General features: G+C 39.3%; 1 protein-coding gene across 5 annotated transcripts in view; it reads left to right on the forward strand.

The window, feature by feature from the left end:
* The window catches only part of anks1b (ankyrin repeat and sterile alpha motif domain containing 1B), a 156,209-nt gene that overhangs the window by 34,317 nt on the left and 97,827 nt on the right, over window positions 1–24,065 (forward strand). For 4 of the 5 annotated variants that reach the window (XM_058407813.1, XM_058407810.1, XM_058407811.1 and 1 more), the window contains exons 3-8: window positions 1,068–1,224; window positions 12,939–13,235; window positions 17,410–17,485; window positions 18,090–18,191; window positions 20,173–20,295; window positions 23,224–23,405. In XM_058407813.1, the coding sequence (XP_058263796.1) occupies window positions 1,068–1,224; window positions 12,939–13,235; window positions 17,410–17,485; window positions 18,090–18,191; window positions 20,173–20,295; window positions 23,224–23,405 (937 nt within the window). Of the gene's footprint in view, window positions 1–1,067; window positions 1,225–12,938; window positions 13,236–16,422; window positions 16,539–17,409; window positions 17,486–18,089; window positions 18,192–20,172; window positions 20,296–23,223; window positions 23,406–24,065 lie in introns of those variants that run through there. The other variant, XM_058407814.1, reaches the window with a different exon arrangement.

The raw sequence follows: 24,065 nt of genomic DNA on the forward strand, positions 1-24,065 counted from the left end.
GATATCTAGTTACATGATGTATGGGCAAAATGAATTTATTTTGCATTAGCTGTCAGGTAGATCACTAACTCGTGAAATCTCAGGGAAATAATTCATCCTGAAACCTATACAATACACCTAATATTTGTTTACAATCTCTTTTTATCTCAATCTGTCACTTTTGATACTTGTAGGTTTTCTTGCAAAGACTTTTCCTCACACTTCACAACGCATGTTAGGGCTGATGTCAGGACCATTCAGAAATTGTGATTTTTAGATTGATTTAATGAATCCCCATCTAGTTTTTTGGGTCATTTGTTCTGCTTGAACACTTTAATGTATACATAGCTCTTCGGACTTTACCAATGTAATACATGGGGCTCAATCCCAATGAGCACAGCGAAGAGCACCAGCTATAATTAACCACAATCACTCGTAAGAATTGAACAATGTCACAAAGTTAACAGATATTACACAACAGGCAGACATTACAGACTCTAAGAGAAAGCCAAGTCAAGGAGGTTCTAGTAAAACCACAGATTGCAAGAGCTGAGTGAAAATGAACTGGTCCATGGCAAAGCTCGCAGGAACAGCAGGTATGGAACTGTTAAAGCTGGGTTACAGTCTCCAGTACAAAAATCTATTTGAGTTTATACACAATAGTTGCCTCTACAAACACAATAACAGGTTTATAAGCCTTCCTTTATAAGCAGCAGACATTTAAACAGCTTTTTAAATTCTCCATTATCTCATGATCAAAAATTATTGGAACGTTAGAGAATAAATTATTCACAATTAAATTGTCTCATTAGCTTAGTCTCACACTAAAAATGTGAGAGAACTCTAAACTAAATGTGTTCTAACAAAATGAACAATTCTTAACCATTCCTTTGCCAACATCACAGCACTGAATCTTCTCTTATAATGCTGGTTGAGATTGCAGAATACAAAGTAAGGGATCACAGCGGATCCTTCAGGGTTCTAGGTCCTTTCTTGTGGACTCTCCTCTTTAGCTCACCAAGATTATAATGGGGATTAGTTCTGATCCAGATATGATATATAATTACCTCTCTCTCTCTCTGTATCAGGGATGTGGTGCTGAAGCTGTTGCAGTTTGAAGCCTCCACTAATGTGCCTGACAATAAAGGATGCTTCCCTTTGCACCTGGCTGCCTGGAGGGGAGATGTAGACATTGTCCGAATCCTCATGCACCACGGCCCGTCCCACTGCAGAGTCAATGAACAGGTACACACAGGTCTCTCTCTCTCTCTCTCTCTCTCTCTCTCTCAGAAACCAATGATGATGGAGAATCCAAATAAGTGTGTGTGTCTGTGTGTGTGAGAGAGACAGAAAGCTACCTGGAGGATGTTTATGATGATATATAATCCATCTCAGAGTGAGTGACACTGGTGCTGTATGTATGTGTGTAACAGAGAGAGAGAGAGAGAGAGAGACATACATTTGGTATTTATGTAGGCTTCATAAAGTATGACCCAGGGTAACCTAGACATAAATTCACACACACAAATCTGATTATATGTCACAAAGGGATGTTTTCGTATGTGAATTACTCATTTCAGAATATTGTGCTCATCAGTGCCATGTCACCTTTAAATCATCACTGCTGCTCACTGGCCTTTTATATGCATTGATGCTATTATTTTCCCAGAATATAGATACATGTGTTTCAGGTATGCATTGATAATGAGTGATATTGCACATGTTTTAGCTGGGCTTCTACTGTATATGAGCTACTGGCAGGAGAAAGAGCATCACCAGCATTCACATCTGTTAGTTTCAGTAGGTGAATTTCATTTTGAGAAATATTAACTGCTAAATGTTTAATAATTAATGGTATAAGCCTATTTTGAGAGCTGCCAGAATCTCAGAATCATCCCAGCTCTCAGCCAGGCTGATCTAAATACACTATATGGGATTTCTGCAGCACATATTGCTATGGGCCAGTTTTTGACCTGCGGTTCCTTAATTAAATGATAGGTGGAAATACATACACAGCTGTAGGATTGGAAAATAATGAAGCAAATCCATTCCACACACTATAATTTTCCTAGACACTCGGTACAACATCTAATTGTTTTTAAGCCAGTTCATTTTTTCAGCTGATTGAGCTAAACTTTTCCAAGCTAACAAAAAGCCGTTGTTGTCAGTTTTTAAGGTAATCTGGATCTGGTGCTACACCATATATGCAGTCCTGTCAGTCAATTTGATGTGAATGTTTTCACAGATGTCCCATACCGGGGCTTATGACTCAGCTTATGAAGCAGGTTTTCACACTGACCTTTGGGTTCTTTGGGATGGCAGTGGGTAGTCTGCCATAAAACAGAATTTCTTTAACCATTTTCTTAATAAAGGTTTCATTGAGTCATGTGATAACATTTCAACTTATTTCTCACTTTGCCAGTCAGGTAGGTATTAAAAATATCTCTGCCATTGCATAGGCAAAGTCATTGTGGTGAAAGAGCAAAATCATTAATAAATACTCTGATTAAGACCAAATCTAAGTGGTCTAACTTTCTGACTAGAACCCAACTTACAATACCTGAAACATGTAAGACTATCGCACGTTGAAGGGTTCGTTATTTGTAGATAGGATTACTAGTTTACTTAAGCTCCAACACAGCATAAGCTTTTTATGATCTATCATAAGCCAGGCCCAAACTTGATTCCTCCTTCCCTGGTTTTGTTACCCAGTACAACGGGGAGTTTATAGTATCTACCATGCTGAACTATATGTCCCTGCTTTCAAGCTGTTCGACTATTTTTTGATGCATGGCTGCCTCTGCCTCAGGCTTAAATTTGTACTGTTCCTGTGGTGGGGGGAAATCTCCCTTAATGCAAAAATCCTTGTCATGTCATGTCCTTGTCAAACAAATCAGTTTAATCAATTTGATCATTTTTACCTTTCACCTGTGTTTGTGCATACCTATCAGCTGTTAGATCTGTTGGATCTGTTTCAGAAATGGACATAATGCATAATATCTCTACGTTCTCCTGCCGTTTATTGGTTTTCTCCATCATCATTTAAATATCCTAATTAAAGCGATGGGTTATAAAGCTATATTATTGCATAATGTCTATTCATTTCACAGATCCTCAGAATTACCCAAAACAGTTCTTAAGTCACTATGGCCTCCAAATCTAACCGACAGGGTTATAGTTTATGTGGTAGTGATCAGATTCCGGTAACTCATATTCTCTGATCAGTTAATAAAATAATGAACTAATATCTTTTAATTAAATTAAAACTAAATAATTAAAACTGATTGTTTTAACAGATGAAGACACTCATCTGGGCATTCTATAACTAGTTGGATATCTAACAGATACTCAACTAAATATAGAATACAGACTATATTTATTTCTAATAGATAACCAACTGAATATAGGATTAAACATGGCTTCATGTGGGTTTGCTCCAACACAAAATGTCCACTGCAGTACATTTGGACCTAGTAGGTTTGGCTACATCAATTTTATTTTGGTTATTTAGCTAGATTCAGAGGAAAACTGTCCCCTAAACTATAGAAGGGCTTGTTTGAATCTTGCAAACACATTTCTCCTAATAAAGGAATCAGGCTTCTTCATAATATTATCTCAGGGACTTTTTCATTGCCACAGAGGTTTGCTCATTAGGGACAAAGTTAAATTTAAACTGTATAATTTATTTACTAAATTATACACATTATATACTATAATTTATATACACATTTACAAGTTGCTGTGTGACTGTGTCAAGTGTTAATAGCAATATACAAATAAAATTGAGCTGAATAAATTTTTTGTTAACTCGCACAAGTTATGAGTACAATTTCTCCTAATAAAGGAATTGTAATTGTCCTTTTCACTTGCTGTTCTGGAGTTTTAAATGCTAACTCACATGAAACAGTTATTTGCCAGAGGTCTCTTAATTCCAAAAATGCTGGCTTGTAAAACTAAATTACTCCAAAGGAAGGGAGCCTGTTTTATGCTTTCTTGAATATCTAAGCCTTTTTTGTCAAATATATTTATAGCACATGGAAATTCTTTTATTGCATATTCCAGCCCATTAGGAAGTTGGGGGCCAGAGCACAGGGTCTGCCTCCCTGGAGCAGAGAGGGTTAAGGGTCCTGCTCAAGGCCCCAATCGTGGCATCTTGCCAGGGCTCAGGCTTGAACCCCTGACCTTCTGCACAGTAACACAGAGCCTTAATCATTGAACTACCTCTGCCCCTTTTGGAAAAGGTTTACCTGGTTACCTCAAATCACTCATTCATGGGGCCTGTCATCATTTTTATTACAGCTACACATGATTAACAAACTGTTTTCGAAGTGTTTGAAACTATGGGCAGGGCATTCTGACACTGGAATGTCTGGGACTAATGTGTGGCCACTTTACAGGCTCTCCTCCCTGATACTTGCCAATGCAAGTTTCTGGGCCTGTCCATTTTCATGGCTGGGGGAAGAGCTGGCTGTACAAGTGCTTCATCATCCAGTCAATGATCCTCAACTAAACTGTTGCAACCAGCAAGCATACTAAATGTATTGTATTTCAATCACCCATGTCAAAAAATAAGGTCTGTGTGATCTGTTACGTCCTGGCACCCACCATATAGCATGCTAATACTCTTACTCAGATTGACACATTCTGTAAATCTATCCGTATAATACCTGTATATATTGTCTTAACCTTTCACTAAACATAAAATGAATTAACTTAAAAAGAGGCCAAGTACAGAACAGCAATGTTCCTTGTTGAGTGGAAAACTTCAGTAGCAATCCATGGGTAATGTCAGGCACAATAAATATCTGTTATTGTTTACAGGAAAGACATGAGAATTGATCGACTGATCCTGCCATGGCATGTAACTGTAAATGATGCTGTAAATCTTGTGTTCCTTTGTATAAATCATGTGAGACCTCCTTCAAGCGATCACACATTGGCTATTACACCAGAAAATCATTAATCAAATTTGTCAAGTATTTTTCTTTATCACATTAGTTACACCAACTGTAAAACCAACTCCAAATTGTAGGACAATGACACAAATAGGCACAAGAAAATTCTCACATGTAGTTATTTTATTACTTAAATTATCTCTGGTTAAAAAATAATAAGTATATATAGCACTGGACCCTCTTCAGTTTGCCTATCAACCACAGCTGGGGTGATGTCATAACCTACTTGCTTCAACAAGCAAATTCACACCTCAGTGGGGCTGGAGGTGTTGTGAGAATCATGTTTTTTATAAATTTCTCAAGTGCCTTCAATACCATACAGACTCTTCTTTTTTTTAAACCAACTTCAAAATGTAAGTACTTTATTATTTAGGATTAATTGAGGATTAATAAGTAAAAATAAAAAGCACTTACAGATTCAATTATCAGCATGTGATGCTGCTGCAATTACATAAAAACCACTGTGTTTTGCCAAACTACTAATACCTCTGTATCTTTTTAAGTTACTATGTTCATTCATTGACCAGTGTACCAAATGGGAACCACCCCTGCATACTTTTACAGCAAGATGAGTTTGCACCCTGGCCAAATCATCCCAATGTAAAAACAAGATTACTAATTGAAAGAGCTTCTGTTCTGTATGTTTGTCACACACAGTAGAATATAAGATCATATTCTTTCAATGCTACATTTTCTATACTGTTATGATACTGTTGAAATCACTGTATTGTTTAACTTTTATATGAGAATAAAAATGTATTTCAAATATGTACCCACATTCCCAATCATGTTATTCTGTCCCGCCTTGCTACAGTTCAGTCATTTCAATCCCAACTTTAGTATCCGACTAATGTATTTGGTGACATAATAAAAAAGAAAAGAAACAATAGGTACTGAGGTTTTATTTCTGACTATCTGTATGCAGTATTTCTTCTGTTTGTTGCATTTTTTAGCATTTGAAATGCTGCCCCCTACCTATGAAACAGGAAAGGGCAGCACCCATCTTCCTCCATTGTGATGGCGTTGCTTTTTTTTTTTTTTTTTACATGTTCATGCTTTTTTTATATAGTTTTTTTTATAGATCAGAAATCCTATTTTGAGTTGATCTGTAAACAGATAATAACAAGTATTGTGTATCTGTGTATAGCTATTTCTGTCACATTTTAATGCTTTACCCAGATGCACACTTGATTTTCATCTGGCCAAAATTCTGGTTAAATGTGTGGTGGTCTACAGATTCTTGCTTGTCCCATTGCTTGGAGTTGAGTAGTGACCTTGAGCTAAACTGATTTTCAATGGTGGAGGAGGCTCAGCTCCAAGGGCTTGATTCTGAACAGGTAGAGTGTCATAAATCCAGTGGCATAACTGTAGCAAGACCAGAGGGAAGAGAGATGGCCACAGCAAGGCCCGGGGTGGGGCAACAGCCGCAGCCAGGCCAGAGCAGAAGGGCAATGGCCTCAGCCTGGCCAGAGGAGGGAGCAATGACTGCAGCAAGGTGGTTGGCTGGGGCAGTTTAACATCCATGCAAATGCGTGGGGGTTGGTGGGGTTCAACAGCCACGACAAGGACAAGGGGGGAGTGATGACTGCAGTAGGATGTCCCTGGCTCAAGCAGGGAGGCAGAGCAAGGTCAAAGGGTGATGGCTATATTCTTGGACCAAACAGGGAGGTGGAGCAGGGTGGGGGGTGTGATGTCATCAGCAAGCCAGAAGGCGAAGCAACTTTCTCTCTAGGGCAGGGAAGTAGGGCAACAATGAGATCCCCAATCTGGGCTAGTTCCCCCACTCCCAACATTGCTTCCATGGACAGCTTGCAGCAATTGCTGGCCAGTTTTTCAAGCTGCAGCTGGTGCTGCTTGACAAGAAGAACCTCAACTCCTGCCTTAACAACCCCAATTTTGCTTTCAGCTTTTTTTTTGAGTTGCTGAAGTCTATGAACAGCATCCTCATATACATGTAATTATTCTTTTTGTTCAGGTGGGTCAAAGACAGGTGGATGACTGAAGATATGGTGTTTTGTGGTTAGGGCAGTACTAGTTAGGGCATACTGTACAGGATCCAGTATGGTGGGAAGACTCTTTATGTGCTTTATATCTATCCACTCAGTCCACATTATGACAATAAAAGGTAAAAGGTAATCATTGAGGCAGGACACAGATTATTACTTTGGCACAGGCATGACTATGATCATCTTGAAGCATACACGGACAACTGCTTGGCTCAGGGAGATCAACATCTCTGGGCCCCTGGCCTGTTATGTTGACAGGACCAGCAACTTGGGTTAACATGGGTTAACTTGGCTGGTAGAAATAGGGATGGACTTTCCATGGTGGCACATTGTTCTGTGCTCCATCTGTGAGCAAGGCAACACTGTAACAGACATGTGATGTAGCTTTTTAGTCTGCGGTGGCCTAAATAACTTGCCATTTTTCCTTGTTATTTAGGAAGTACCAATTCATTGTGCATACTTTTGTTCTCATTCATCTCTCATAGACTAGAGCAGGTAAGGCCTTTCTGTGCAGAGAGCTACCTTATCATATGACCTCAATGGCAATGTTTTTGTAGCGTCCTATCATCTGTGCACTTGCTATTGTAGCTATACCTCCAAATTGTGGTCATATGTACTTACCTCCCTGACCTATGTGCTCAAAAAAGTGTGAGATGGCTCCCTCAGAACATCACTAATTTTTCTTGAGCTTTGCTGTTGCTCAGCAGAAATTGGTGATGATAGACATGTTCATCAGTGTTTAATATTTACTAATGTCAGGAGAGATTTCCTTCTTAGGATGGATTATACATAACATGTCACCATATTTCTGGACCTCAACTGTAAATTCAACTGCAGTTAACAAAGAGGTGGGACAATGCAAGGTATAGGCAGAGGTTCTTGCAGATGCCATGGATTGGAGTTGGCATGATGATGAACTGTAACAAAATATTGTGGGCTTTGTCTTGTTTCCGGGGATCATTATGATATCTGGACAAGACATTAGCTTTTTTATTCTTATGGCTTGTATAACAGGTTAGGGGGAACTTGAATCTGAAGTGACCATCTGTTTTGATATGATTTCAGGCTCTTTACTAGCTTCACATTTTCAAGATTCTGGTGATTTTTGAGGATCAGAAATGGACATTCTCCTCCCTTGGACATTCGCCTCCATTTCTCTAATGCTGCTTTGATTGCTAGCAGCTGTTTCCTACATCCTAATTTATTTTGGCTGTATATAACCTCCCAGATTTGAAAAGAGGGGTTACCATTGTGTTGCATGGACTGCTCCTGAAAAGTCTGGACGACAAAGGATAGGTGCACTGCTTAATCAGTCCTTTACTAAGGACGAATTGAAGTGCTTTCTCTAAGATTCTTTGTTGTGACATGACTGGTGTTTCCACAAAGATAAAATCGCTAAAAAATTAAGTTCAACATCATTGAATTCCAGAAACTCTTATTATTGGGTAGGGCCTCCATTTGCTCTTAAAACAGCCTCAATTCTTCGGTTGCATGGATTTCACAAAATGTTGGAATCATACTTTTAAGATTCTAGTCCATGTTGACAGGACAGCATCACACGATTCCTCTAGACTTTTCAGGTGCACTTTCATGCTGTGAATCTCCTGTTCTACCACATCCCAAAAAGTGTTCTACTAGTTTTAGTTCCAGTGACTGGGAAGGCCACTACAGAACAGTGAGCTCATTGTCAGGTTTGTGAAACGAGTGTAAGGTTTGCTTTGTGACATGGTGCATTATCATGCTGGAATTATCAGATGGGTAAATTGTAGCCATGAAGGTAAGCACATGATCAGCACTGATACTTAAGTAGACTGTGTTATCAAACCGTGGCATTGATTGTTATAAACAAATTCAAGTGTTGCCATGAACACATTCCATACACCATTACACCACCTCCACCAGCCTGGACTGTTTACACAAGGCAGTTTCAGGGAACATGCTACTGATACCAAATTCTGTCCCTACCATCTGTGTGCCTCAACAAAAATTGACATTCATTAGACAAGGCTTTAACTGTCATGTTATGCTGAGCCTATGCCAATTGCAGCCTCAGCTTTCTGTTCTTGACTGACAAATCTTCCATGAGACTCAACCTGTGGTGCATTCTGAGATGCTTTTCTGCTCACTACAAGTGTACAGAGTGTTTATTTGAGTTACTGTAGCCTTTCTGTCAGCAGAACGGCTGCTTCCATGGATGTTTTTTCTTTATTGCACCATTCTGAGTAAGCTCTAGAGACTGCTGTGCATGAAAATCCTGCCTGTGATTCAACCTATGTCTGGAATTATGACTTATTTTTAAACCTTATTGGATTGTCCCAAAATAAATGCACACTGGATTTACTGGCTTGTGCCATGCCTCATCACACACTTTACAGATGACATTGCTAGCATTACAATGTGAGGCACTAGACACCATATGATGTGGGTGTTCTGAAGGAGTGAAAAACTAGTGCCCCTTGTCACTTCTGAGACAATCCACACTTACACAATCCTGTGTTGAAAGTTGAGAGAACTATCCACAGGGTGCTAATTATTGGGGGGCTATCCTGCTTGAGGCTGGTACTAAATCTCTTCCAGCCTTGCATGAGGCCTCCATTAGGGTTGTTGCTTTGTCCCTGATTCCTCTGAGAACACTGCTCCACCACTGTGGCTGTGCTGAGGATGTCACACCAAGGATCGAAACAGAGAGCAAGCAAACCATAGGTCCATAGCTCCAATATATGCAGTAATGTAATATAAAGCCAATGATCTAGAAACATGCCTAGGCAAACACAAGACTACTTATACTGTATATTCAGCATCGCAAAATTTGTGAATCACATTATGTATATGTGTGAACAGTCCTTTTTTTGCTTAATTAACAGGAAGTGGTGTAATATTGTTTAAAGGTAAGGGAAGGGAGGTGGCTATTCTTTAAATGATGACATTGGCCTGTTAGACAATCTTAGATTATTTATTTAATATCAATTTCATACCCTCACCTTTTTACAGTCCCTGGAAATCCTGATCAGAATAGGTCTACAATCCTTCATTCTATTTGTAATGGTTGTAGTTTCCAGTTCTGGGTTAGATGAGTTATGATACAGATTACCAGCATTACTTAAACAGCTGTGGTTGCAGGAATTTCCGTTTTCAAGAAATCAGAGATTCACCAAAAATTATTTTGTGCAATTTTATTTGCAACATCTGTGTAAACCTTTCTGGGAAAACTCTAGTGAATACTCAAATTCAACAGCTCTGGCACAGTGAAGGTAGTTCTGTGTGAGAGGGGGTTTGTGAGCAAGAGAGAGGAGGGTTTCTTGTATCTGACACATTATGGATTTACTTTTTTTAATGTATGTGTGTGATATGTTTCCTCTAATGTGTGTGTGTGTGTGTGCATTGCTCTGACTTCCCATGGGTAGGAGGCACAGTTCAGGAATGTTTTGCTTTTCAGCTAAAAGAGAAGAAAAGGTCACACCATTCCTCCAGCCTCTAGACCCCTAATTCCCACCAGAGACCACTCTCTGAGATCTTTCTCTCTCCCACACACATATACACATACATTATCACTGACATTTTCTCTGTATTAGTGATTTTGCTCTCATTACCAAAATCAGTGGCCCCAAATTCTTTCTAGCTCGCTGTCTGGTTATGGATAAGTAAAACCATGTGTATCTCAGTACTGTGTTTCAATACTGCATCCAGCTCCTTGGATAAACAGTCACTGTTTGGCCAGGCCACTGCTCTCTCATCGCTAATCACTCCCATTAGGTGACATCACACTCTCTGTCTGACTGTGTGAGAGTAGAGTAGTCCACCTGCAGTATTTGGCTTTGGCAACATTGTGATTTATAACAGTCATACCAATAAAGTACTGCTGAACTGAACTAATCTGAACTCTAAAAGTATGTTTGCCTGCACATGGGACCCATCTCACTATACGCTCCCTCCCTAGTGGAGTAAAGAGCAAATATATCTACTATAGAAGGCTGGGGACACAAGTTGTTTTTAAAGTTTCAAAAATGGATTAAGTGGTTACTAAGTGCATAATGTGTGTAAGCAAAAATACATGTACAAAAGATAATAAAATGTATATACTCTGAACACCATTTGCTTTGATTATGGCATGTATTCGCTGTGACATTTATTTCCATCCAGAGTTGCATTAATTTCTTGCCAAGCTCTTGTATTGATGAAGGGAGAGTCAGATCATTGTGTAAAGTCCAACACATCCCAAACATCCTCAATGGGGTTGGTGGCTGGTGCCTAATCCATGTGTGAAAATGATGTCTCATGCTCCCTGAACCACTCTCACAATTTGAGTCCACCCATGTCCATCAAGGAAGAAAATATCCATTGATAGGAAAACCTGGTCATTCAGTATATTCAGGTAGTCAGTTGACCTCATTTTCTGGGCACATAATGTTGCTGAACCTAGATATGACCAACTGAAGCAACCCCAGATCATAATAATGTGCCCACAGGATGTCCGATAACAATCATTCAAAAAAAAAAAAAATTTCTTCCTAGACGATGATGGTTCACCACTGTCCTCCCAGGTTTTAATAATACATTGGACAGTTCTTGACCCAATTTTAGTAGGTTCAGCAATCTCCTTAGTTGTGTTCTTTGGCCTTCTTTTGGCAATGATGCAGGCCAATCATTTGACCTTTCTGAAAGAGAATAACATCTTTTCCATGACCATAGGATATGTCTTTCAACGTGGTTGTTTAAGAAGTGAGAAGCTACTCACTGCATCAGTTAGGGTTAAACAACTTGTTGCCCACTGAAACAAATTAATCACTGTAGTAATTATCCAGTGGAAAGCTCTTACCTACTAGCTTAGTTAAATCAAGGTAGTGGCTTTTATTTCGGGCAGGCAGTGTATAATATGTGTGTGTGTTATTGAGACATAGAGTGTGACATTGAGCAAATGGATGCATGTGTGTTGGGTTGTGCGTGTTATGGGACTAACTTTCTCTGTAAGTACAGAAAAATGGGATAGTGGACTGATCCTAATTATAAAAAATGCTTGTTATCTAAGAAACTGTGTATTTTATTTGAATAAATCATTTTGTGTTGGTTGTGAAGGTTAATGTTATGGGCTAGGTATAATATTACTTTACTTTTAAGCTACCTAAATGCATGTCAGTCCAAATATCTGGCACCGTAAGTAGAGTGTCTTAAAATATCAAAATTGCACTATAATGTAACTTTGACTAACTTTTGACTGAGCTCTTATTTGTCTTTCCGGGTAACTCTGATATTAATCAACAGGATATGATTGGCAGGAAATAAAATCCCCCTCTTCCACCACAGGCACACACACACACACACAGTCTAATCTCATCTAATCTTATACTAGTTGCAACTGCCATTGCAAGACACCTCCAGATTATTCTGTTTATTGTATGTTATTAAAGAAATCAACATTTTTTATTGTTATTTTTCTAACAACATGTGACAGACAACAGATGGACGCTAACTAAATATGACATGTTAATATTATGCATTATTTAATAAAATGCACGTTGATTTGGACCTGCTAATTTGAATATACTTCAGAGTGTATATAGTGGCACTCTTGCTAGTTATATATTTTATTTAACCACAGTTAATTTATCTACAAGTAGCGAATCACAGTTATCAATCTTACAAATATATTATCTTGAAGGTGTGTCTTGTGTCTGAGGGATCATCTAATGATCATCCTACTTCTGAGAATTGATTAGCTTTTGATGTACTACTGCTAGACTCTTAATGTGGCCTAGATGAAAACCTTCATAGACAGGTCTGTATTTTGTTGGTAATAAATCCAGATTCAATTCAATTCAATTTATTTGTATAGCGTCTTTTACAATGGACATTGTCTCAAAGCAACTTTACAAAAGAAGAGAAACAGAGAAAGGAAAAAATAATAATAAATAAATAATAATAAAAATGATTAAATTAAATTATAAAACTATTTTATCGCTATTTTATTTTATCCCTAATGATATCTTTCTCTGTGTTGCAGAACCATGAGAAGGAGACAGCATTGCACTGTGCGGCTCAGTATGGCCACTCGGAGGTGGTGTGTGTGCTGCTGCAGGAGCTGACAGACCCGAGCATGAGAAATCGGCGTGGTGAAACACCGCTGGACCTGGCAGCACTCTATGGGCGGCTGCAGGTGGTGCGCATGCTGCTGAACGCTCACCCCAACCTCATGAGCCTCAACACACGCCAACATACGCCTCTGCACCTCGCCGCCCGCAATGGACATCACACCACCGTACAGGTGCTGCTGGAGGCTGGCATGGACGTCAACACAGAGGTGTGTTTGTGCTGCCCTGTGAAGATATACACATATAAGCAGGAGATCTGTCGAGTGTTTGAAAGAAGGAAGCATTTAATTAATATTCTTTCAATCTTCTTGTTTTCTTCTTTATTTTTCCCCACAAATTTGGTCAGCTGCCAGTTCCCCGTCACTCAACCAGGGACAACATGTGCATCTTCCACAACACATAAAGGCAGCCAAATGCATTTCTAAAAGCTTTTGCATCACAGAATAGCATAACACAATTGGTGTAAAGAGCTGTCCACACTTTTCTCCATACATGAGCTCACAGACACACATTATTGGCTAGAGTCACTCTGATTGACGTCCAGTCAATCACAGTGACACTAACCAATCATGTGTGTTTAGATAGAGTATACCATCCCTGCCACTCAGAGAGCACAGCCAGTTTTTCCCTCTATATGTCCCAGACACGGTTGGAATGGCTGTGTGCAACCACTTTTCTGTTGTGCCACTTGTGAGACCCCAGCAAGTAGATTTTACTCTGCTGGTTTGGAACCTTCGCCCTGACAACACTCTGTAATCTGTTACAGAGAATGTAAATGTGTGAATAAAGAGAGTTTGTCAGAGAGAGAATGAAGCAGTTGATGCGTGAGGAATGGAAGAAATGAGTGAATGAGACTGATGGAGAGAGGGACATGGTAAGATTATTACCCTGGGAGAGATGAATAATTAATCTGGCTGAGATAAAGAGAGCAGTCTGTTCCTCTGGCAGGGCTTCAGGCCAACACATGTTTGTGTACTGGGTTTGTGTACTGTATGTTCTTACTATTGGTGCTATTTATCACTAACTCATTAGATTCATCAGCAAACTCTTTCATGTGTGTATGTATGGGTGCGTGCTCTGTAATTTATAGTGCAGTTAATGCCCTCAGTAAGGGTCCATTGCTTCAGTGTGAAAGCAATTATATGCAGGAGTTGAAACCAGCCCACTCCTCCTCAATCTTTTTAATTTCTCTGCTACTTTCCTCTGACAGAAATGACAAAGGCTGGAAAAGCAGGATGAGGATGTGGTACTCTACGTATACTTCATATTACTTTATATCTAAGTGGACTCACTCTTGCAAAATCATAAATTAGTAAGGTCAAGGTCAGGGTGGTGTCAGTGTTCAAATCTTTTTTATTATAACTTATGCTATGATGCATGATCCAACCACATCATTCAAATTTCTCATTAGATCAGGCTGACAATTCCATTACAGTTTAAACTGCACCTTTTCTTTGTACATACACTATATTGCCAAAAGTATTCGCTCACCCATCCAAATAATCAGAATCAGGTGTTCCAATCACTTCCATGGCCACAGGTGTATAAAATCAAGCACCTAGGCATGCAGACTGTTTTTACAAACATTTGTGAAAGAATGGGTCGCTCTCAGGAGCTCAGTGAATTCCAGCGTGGAACTGTGATAGGATGCCACCTGTGCAACAAATCCAGTCGTGAAATTTCCTCGCTCCTAAATATTCCACAGTCAACTGTCAGCTGTATTATAAGAACGTGGAAGTGTTTGGGAACGACAGCAACTCAGCCACGAAGTGGTAGGCCACGTAAACTGACAGAGCGGGGTCAGCGGATGCTGAGGCGCATAGTGCGAAGAGGTCACCAACTTTCTGCAGAGTCAATCGCTACAGACCTCCAAACTTCATGTGGCCTTCAGATTAGCTCAAGAACAGTGCGCAGAGAGCTTCATGGAATGGGTTTCCATGGCCGAGCAGCTGCATCCAAGCCATACATCACCAAGTGCAATGCAAAGCGTCGGATGCAGTGGTGTAAAGCACGCCGCCACTGGACTCTAGAGCAGTGGAGACGCGTTCTCTGGAGTGACGAATCGCACTTCTCCATCTGGCAATCTGATGGACGAGTCTGGGTTTGGCGGTTGCCAGGAGAACGGTACTTGTCTGACTGCATTGTGCCAAGTGTAAAGTTTGGTGGAGGGGGGATTATGGTGTGGGGTTGTTTTTCAGGAGCTGGGCTTGGCCCCTTGGTTCCAGTGAAAGGAACTCTGAATGCTTCAGCATACCAAGACATTTTGGACAATTCCATGCTCCCAACTTTGTGGGAACAGTTTGGAGCTGGCCCCTTCCTCTTCCAACATGACTGTGCACCAGTGACCAAAGCAAGGTCCATAAAGACATGGATGACAGAGTCTGGTGTGGAGGAACTTGACTGGCCTGCACAGAGTCCTGACCTCAACCCGATAGAACACCTTTGGGATGAATTAGAGCGGAGACTGAGAGCCAGGCCTTCTCGTCCATCATCAGTGTGTGACCTCACAAATGCGCTTCTGGAAGAATGGTCAAAAATTCCCATAAACACACTCCTAAACCTTGTGGACAGCCTTCCCACAAGAGTTGAAGCTGTTATAGCTGCAAAGGGTGGACCGACGTCATATTGAACCCTATGGATTAGGAATGGGATGTCACTTAAGTTCATATGCGAGTCAAGGCAGGTGAGCGAATACTTTTGGCAATATAGTGTAGATATGAACGGCACCTTTGATCTCCCTTGACATATGCTATGTACCTGATAGATGGAGGGAAATGAAGGTTGTTGGCTTTATTAAAACCAGTGTAGCACACAAACTGATGGGCTAGGCAGGACACACAAGCATGAGGCAAACAAATGGTCAGGCAATTAACACACAGGCATAAACCGAACACGACTCAGTAAATGTGGAGCAGGGTATGGTGATCTTAACAGACAGATGTGTTGTATAAGTTTTGTATAACAAAGTTAAAGACATAATGCAGGCTAAATTATTCCTGGCCATTAGGAGACCTGCAATAATATCAAGGCACGGATACCAAGAAAAAGGCAGGAATTTCCAACCCACCACATGGTATTTGGTAGTAGATGATAGATGAACTTAAACCCAAAATAAAAGTCCATAGCTGTTGATTTGCTTGTGTAAGTAATATTGCAGTAATGGATACTGAACAGGTGCATACAGAACTATACTGCTAAACAGAAAGAGGGCAATAGAGAGACAGAGAGCAGAAGAGGAAGACTCTTCAATTCCAGGAAGCTAAGTGAGAGTGAAATGGTTTCTTTTCTGTGCTGACATTGTTAACTAATCATCATGGGAAACAGGAAAGGAAGTGGTCCTCAGTGAGGGAGGGTTGTACTTCCTGTCCTGCTGTGGGATGTGTTCAGAACTCATCCAAAGCTCAAGGAACACACTCCTGCTCGCCATTTCATACACTCTCAGTCATCTATGGACCAGCTGGCAGGAAGTTCACGCTATACTACAGCAGGATTAGTCCCAGCACAACCATGGAGTGAGTTTGTGGACTTTTTCTGGATTTCTTTGAATTTGAAATGAAGGTCCGAGACATCAAACTTGAGTGAAGCTGCATTAGAGATGTAACTGGAGGTGAAAGTGTTTATCTTCACCGATCTGAGTATAGAGTCTGCGTGTGAGTGCATGTTCAATACTTACTATACTTGCTATTCCACCGTAGCGTTCACAGAATTCTGCTGGTGTCTGGTTGGGTCGGGACAGTCAACAGCACCTAAGAAAGGAGATGATTCATGTAAATGAATGTCAGTAATGGAGATCAGTAAAAGGGTGATAAAAAATAATAGAAAGGAATATTCAAATTCAGACTGAAAAAGCTTAAAGCTGTTTTGGCTCAACATGTGATCCTGAGGTGGAGCCACTAATCAGGAGGGATGTACTGTGTAGGGATTGACCCTGTACTCGTGTGGGCAGTCTTTGTTTTAATGAAGGCTAATAGGATGTGCTCTCTGTCAGGAAAAACTCCGAACCTTTACACACTTGTTGTGTCTTTGTCTTTTCATTCATTGTTCATGCTGCTCTTAGGCATTTTTATTTTTAGTTCAGCCAATTCTCTCTGTGTCTTGTACACACCATGTTCTTTGGCATTGCTCAGTTTTATAACCTTGTAAATCATGATTTGTATGTGCATAATTGTGTAATGCATGATGAATTGCCACACAAGGAGAATTTACTGTTGTTTAATTTACTCTGCAAAATGTCCTAGAGGACAGCATGATTATGTTGATGTAGATTGTTAGTACACATGTTCGCATTTTCTACCCCTCACATCTGTGCTTATACTTGAGTTATTGACTCGAGTTTGTTCATTCTCTCTCTCTCTCTCTCTCTCCCTCTCTTGTTCCTGGCAGACAGAGAAGGGCAGCGCGCTGCATGAGGCTGCTTTATATGGAAAGATGGATGTAGTTCGGCTCCTGCTTGACTCAGGTGAGTCCTTTCTGTACAGTGTAATAAACTTTGATGAACCAAAAAAAGCCAAAAGTAGAAGAGCCAATTCCTTTTGGTTAAGGTTAGATTTTGGTATAGTAGAGCATTAATTAGCTGGATTATATACTCAATGGAATAGAGCTGGAGCTGGAATAAAGTCCTCAAAAGGATAGTTAGATGTGTGTGTGTGTGCGTGTGTGTGTACGTGTGTACGTCTGTGTGTGACCTTGCAGTTTCCCATACAGAGCCATCTGTGGAATAGGAAGTATGATATTCAAGAGCTTCCTGCATAGTGAATGGGCTTTGGCATGTTGTACTTTTTATCTGGTATTTGAACTGATTGTACTCAGTATGATAAAGAATCATTCTTCCCATCCTATGTTTTTTATTTAGCAGGATTTCTAACAGCCTGTTTTATTCGGTTTTCTCATTAGCTTTGTGCACTGCTTATTATCTCATTCAATAATGAAAGTAGTATTCAGTATCCAGACAACTACAGAAACTGCAGCATTCTTAGTGATGATGATGAGTAGTGACATGTTCTTTCTTTTCATTTCTCTCCTTTTTTCCTCACTCATTCTCTCTGTCTCTGTCTCTTTCATAGGGATTGATGTCAACATTCGAGATTGTCATGGGAAAACTGCACTAGAGATACTAAAAGAACACCCAGCCCAGAAATCACAACAAATCACTGCTCTCATACAAGGTAATCAATCACACACATTTACCCCTGACTTCCACACAATTTGCCTCTTTTAATAATTGTGTTCTCAATTCAGATAAATTAATAAAAGCCAACTGAACTAAAATATTCCTCCAGATTGACCAAAATTTTTTAAACACTGAGTTTCTCAATATTCATGTGTGTGTATGTTGATCACACATACAGCACAATGTGCATTCCAGATACATTTGCATTAAATGATTTCCACAAAATTTCTGAAAAGGTAAAGTGTTCAGATATCTAGAAACATAAAACAAATGAGTAAAAGAAAAATGAAGAACCCAGAGGCAGCGCACACTATCTATATGGGAAAAACTTGCACACAAAGCTCAGGACTGGAGCGAGGAGCCTGGAGCTGTGAGGAGGCATGGATACACACTGCACCAGCCTGTGTGGAAGGTTAATTAAACAAAAAACAGGCATTTGATGATAACCCAGAGTTAGACCCACAGTTACCGCTCCAAGTCTTCTGGGATTTGTCTCTGTCATTTTTACACATCTGGAGATATTTTTGTCCATTCATTTCAGAGACTGCAATCCTTAAGTTGCAAATACTCAAATAGAGGTTTGGGCTTTAACTGGGCCGTTCTACCATACTGTGTAGCTTTGGCATTGTGTTAAGGGTCCATCTGTCCTTCTTCTGTTGGAAGGTAAACCTCTATGTCAGTATTTTGCAGGCTGGAATAGGTTTCTTGCCTTGCCCTGTATTTGCCTCCATCCATCTTGAACTCAGCAAAGACTACTTTCCCAGTCCCCATTTATTTGTTTTTACAGCACCTTCATGTATTTAGATATGTTTAACAGGTTATGTTACCTTACAGGATGTAGTTGTAATTCAGGTGAATATATACTAATACATTCTTAAAGACCTATAATTTCTGTCAGTCAGCTAATTATTTCTACAACTGGAACTTGCTATGCTTATGGTTTTTAAGGCACACATGGCTCTGAAAGGGAAGGAAATTAGTTGATTTTATGGGGTGTCCCAGCAGCATGCTAAACCACATTCATAAGTTGAATAGCCAAATTCATATTATATATATATATATATATATATATATATATATATATATATATATATATATATATATATAGATTAAATTTACTCAAATTAAGTGATCAGTCAAATAAGCTAATAACTACTTAAGAAATGTAAACATATTGTGAACAAAAAATATTGTGACAAAATATTGTGACAAAAATGACATGGACCCATAACTATAATTCATGGACGTCTGCGATCAGTACTATACTTCGAGATCTTAAGATCTTCATTTCTACAAGGTAGCTCTGAGGCACTATTTTTCTGAATAAATGCTGTCTCCATATTGTCCCTACTTCTCCTCTTTTGTTCTTACCTCCTCTTTATGTATAATGCCAAAGTTACCCTGAGAATGAGAAAGGTTTTGACTAAAGAAAATAAATATGAATATGTAGGAGAGAAGAATATTGTTACATGTTAGAACATAGATAATAAGAACTGCCTTGAGGTTCCTCTCAAGGTTTCTTCCTTTTCCATCCCAGGGAGTTTTTCCTTGCCACCGTTGCCACAGGCTTGCTCATTAGGGATAAAATAGTTTAATTATTAAATTTAATGATTTACTCTTATTTCTAGTTATTTAGTTATTTTTATTTTATTTTATTTTATTTTATTTTATTTTATTTTATTTTATTTTATTTTTATTTATTTTTTCCCCTCCCCTTTCTCTGTTTTTCTTCTTTTGTAAAGCTGCTTTGAGACAATATTCATTGTAAAAGGTGCTATACAAAATAAATTGAATTGAATTGAATTGAATTAATGTTCTTGAGTAATGCCTTGCTTAATGTCCTTAAATGCAGTCCCCAACCTACTTGACCTCTGACCTCTCAATGGGTCCTTTATTCATGCAAAATTTACTTTTAGTCAGTGTTAACAGAGGCTGATGGTTTGGTAACTGTATTAGCTTATTGTCTCTTTTCATAGAATTTATGATGGCTGAGAATGACAGAGGACAAGTCAAAGATGAGCCGATTCGCCAGTGTCCAGTGCCTGCACCTCGGACCTCTATACCCTCACCTGCTGCCTCCCCGTCACTAAGACACAAAAGTAAGTGTGCATGTGTGAAAGAGAGAGTGAGACAGAGAGAGAGATTTCACTGTCATCGATGGATTAGAGTAGAGGTAATAGCAGGACCTAGTGGTGACACATGGTACTGCATTGGGTTAATGTTAGGTTCCTTCCAGTGAGTGAAGATATGGTGATGTACAACTTACCCTAACATACTGTGATTAGGAAACCTCAGGTAATTACAGGACTAACAGAGTGTCACATCCCTTAAAACAGAGTAGTCTACTTTCAAAAAGAAAGAAAGAAAGAAAATCTGAAAATAAGGAAACAAAAAAAAAATCGCAAAACTAAGAATTTAATCATGTTATATGTCAGTTAAATCCTGTCTGAACTCAATGATGTAAAAACATCATGGTTTCATTTAGCATACATCAACAAGTGTCAACTCTGCTTTTGGACATCATTTAATCCTTTCAGCTTTTTATTCTAGTCCTAATCTCACGACCGGTTAATTATATGAAATGTTCAGGAACAGCTGCATATCAGAGCCAGGTGTGTTAAACACATCTCAGTCAGAAGGACTGGATACCTCTGGCTTGAAGACAGTTGTAATTTGTTTCAAGGATTTACGACTTCCATCTTGGAAAAGTCTGCAGAATAATAGGTGTGCATCAGCATAGGGCTTACAGCATAGCGTGCCTGGGCTCAGGATTACTGCTGAACTCGCGCCTTAACTATTGCTGTGGCTGCATTTTCTTAAGAGTGTTAGTTGCAGCCAAACCTAAAGAGTTTGCAAAGACCATAAAGGATGTTGGCACACATCAGTACACAAAAAGGTGCAACTTGGCACTAAGCTTAGCACTCGCAATTGAAATTTCTCCAGCATCTGATGTTTACTGAGCAAACTAAAAAGGAAAAGGGCAAAAAAGTTGTCTGAAATGAATGACTGCAATGCTCAAGGCTTAACAGATGTCCCTTTCATCAAGCCCTTTTAATTAGATTTTCTATCATTATTGTGCAAATGCTGGAGATTTAAACATCATTATAAATACCTAAATTATAAATACATTTCTGAAAAATTATTAGATATACAAATACATGTATAGAAATGATCACACAAAACACTATGCTTGGGAATCTTCCTAATGGCAAGAGTTTTTGCTTAGATGTTTACAAAGACAAGTTATTTCCCCAGCCTTATTTCACTGGGCAGCTCATCCTTCAGCTCAGCTGTATTGTGATGTCCGGTGTCTCTCATCTTCCTCTTGACAATACCCCATATAATACCACGGTCAGCAGACCAGTTCCGAGTAGTTTTGGCACTGTGGGCAGGGGCCAAGTTCTGCTGGAAAAAGAAATCAGCATCTTCATAAAGCTTGTCAGCAGATGGAAGCATGAAGTGCTCTAAAATCTCTTGGTAGATCGCTGCATTGACTTTGGACTTAACAGTGGACCAACAACAGTAGATGTCATGGCACCCCAAATCATCACTCACTGTGGACAATTCACACTGGACATCAAGCAGCTTGGATTCTGTGCCTCTCCTCTCTTTCTCCAGACTCTGGGAAATTGATTTCCAAATGAAATGCAAAATTTAAACTCATTTGAAAAGAGGACTTTGGACCACTAAATAGTGCTCTAGTTCTTCTTCTCCTTAGCCCAGGTAAGATGCTTCTGATGTTGTCTCTGTTTCAGGAGTGGCTTGACACTAGGAATGCACCACTTGTAGCCCATTTCCTGGACACGTCTGTGTGTGATGGCTCCAGCCTTAGTCAACTTCTTGTGAAGCTCCTCCATGTTCTTGAATCAGATTTACTTGACAATCTTCTCAAGGCTATGTCCATCCCTGTTGCTTGTGCACCTTTTCCTATCACACTTTCCCCTTTCAGTCATCTTTCCATGAATATGCTTTGATATAGCACTCTGTGAACAGCCAGCACTTTCAGCAATGATCTTCTGTGGCTTACCATTCTAATAGAGGGTGTCAGTGAGTGTCTTCTGGACAACTGTCAAGTCAGCAGTCCCCCCATGATTGTGCTAGTGTGTACAGATTGAGATGAAGTCAGGCACAATGGTAATCTGTAGTAATTATAATTTCATAATTAATAATTTCAGGCAGCTAACAGCTCAGGAGGTATGAAGTCCATGGCCATCAAAAAACACCTAACTAAAGGCAACTGTCCAATTCCTGTGTGAAATGTTACATTATTAGTCCATTTATTCTACAACCTAAATTACAAATATGACTGACAAAGAAAACAAAGCATGAGAGCATTTTAACGGTCACAAACTGTATGCTAACATTGCCATCCCTTCTCTCGTTAAACCTTATTGATTAAACATGCAAGAAACAGATAGTTTTACCTTCACAAAGTAAGATAAAACATCCAGGAGAACACAACTGTTACTGTTACATAATCGTTACATAATTACTCTGTATTTGTCTCTGAGTACTAATACTGACTGCAAGTACTCCTCAATTTTTTTTTTCTTCCCCATCATTAATCTCCTCTCCTAAGACCCCCCACCCCACCCCAATACGTTAAGTGTGACATGAAATGATAAATTAATAATAAAACAAAAACCAAGCAGGTAACTGAGGTGATTGTGTCGAGTTACTGTGTAAGAGCATGCTTGATTCCTGGTACACTGGAAACCAAATTATTATTGCTTTGAGGTTTGTATTTTTTCTATGCTTTATATAAACTATATGCAAATGAATTCAGTTCAGTCTGGGCTCCATTGTTTGACCAGAGCAGAATGAATGAGTGTTTGACATAAGGGTGAAAGACAGAAGGGGACCAGGGACTAAAGCTCCTTGGGACATGTACTTGAGGACATGTTTAACCAGAGGTTGTTTGTGATGTGCCAGTTTTTTTACACCCTGTCTACAATAATCACTAATATGCTTACCAAACATTTCCTCTCCATCTGTTTTTATAACTCTTTCTTTCTTACTCTGTGCAGATGAAACAGTGACAGGGGAATTGTCAAAGTTATTGAATGACATAAAGATGTGCCGGGACAGGGACTACTCCTTTGAGGAGCTTTGCCAGGCCATTTCGTCACACTCACAGTCCATGGAGAGCTTCTGCAGTGGCACGCTCTCGGACGATGAGAGAAATACCACACTCACGCACATCACTAAGGTAGGATCAGCACTTTCACTAATCAAACATAATTGCGATTTTAGGGTGGTAGAAAGTTCTTACATATATATATATATATATATATATATATATATATATATATATATATATATATATATATGTGTGTGTGTGTGTGTGTGTGTGTGTGTGAGCATTTCCTGAAGTGTGTTATTCCTCTTATTGTAGCATAGCAATTTTCCAACAAGTAAGCGTTTAATTTGTGAATAAAATGTCCTCCATTTTTATTGTTAATTTGAACAGAGAAAGCAAGAAATGTATTCTTGTTAAAGTATAGGACTACATGTTTCAGGGCAACAGTGCTTTTTAAAACAATTAAACTTTAGTATGTTTACTTTTACTTGACTTCTTAAAATAAAATATTCAGCTTTATTACATTTAGGTATGGTTAACGTTCATTAAATGATTCATTAAAAAGCAGGACACCCTGGGATGCAGTAATCAAATTTACAAAACAGTATAAACTAACAGTATACACTGTTAAATAATTCAATTTCAAGACCCAGGCAAAACAAAGCAATTTGCTGCCGAAAGTTTACGCTTAAGACACCAGATGCTTAGCAGTGGCAGTGTCTGAATATAGTGGAGAGAGATGAGCGTCCCAGGACCAATATATCAGCTATCTTTAGTTTTAAATGCCTC

The sequence above is a fragment of the Hemibagrus wyckioides genome, linkage group LG14 (assembly GCF_019097595.1).
Source record: "Hemibagrus wyckioides isolate EC202008001 linkage group LG14, SWU_Hwy_1.0, whole genome shotgun sequence".
Taxonomy (NCBI): domain Eukaryota; kingdom Metazoa; phylum Chordata; class Actinopteri; order Siluriformes; family Bagridae; genus Hemibagrus; species Hemibagrus wyckioides.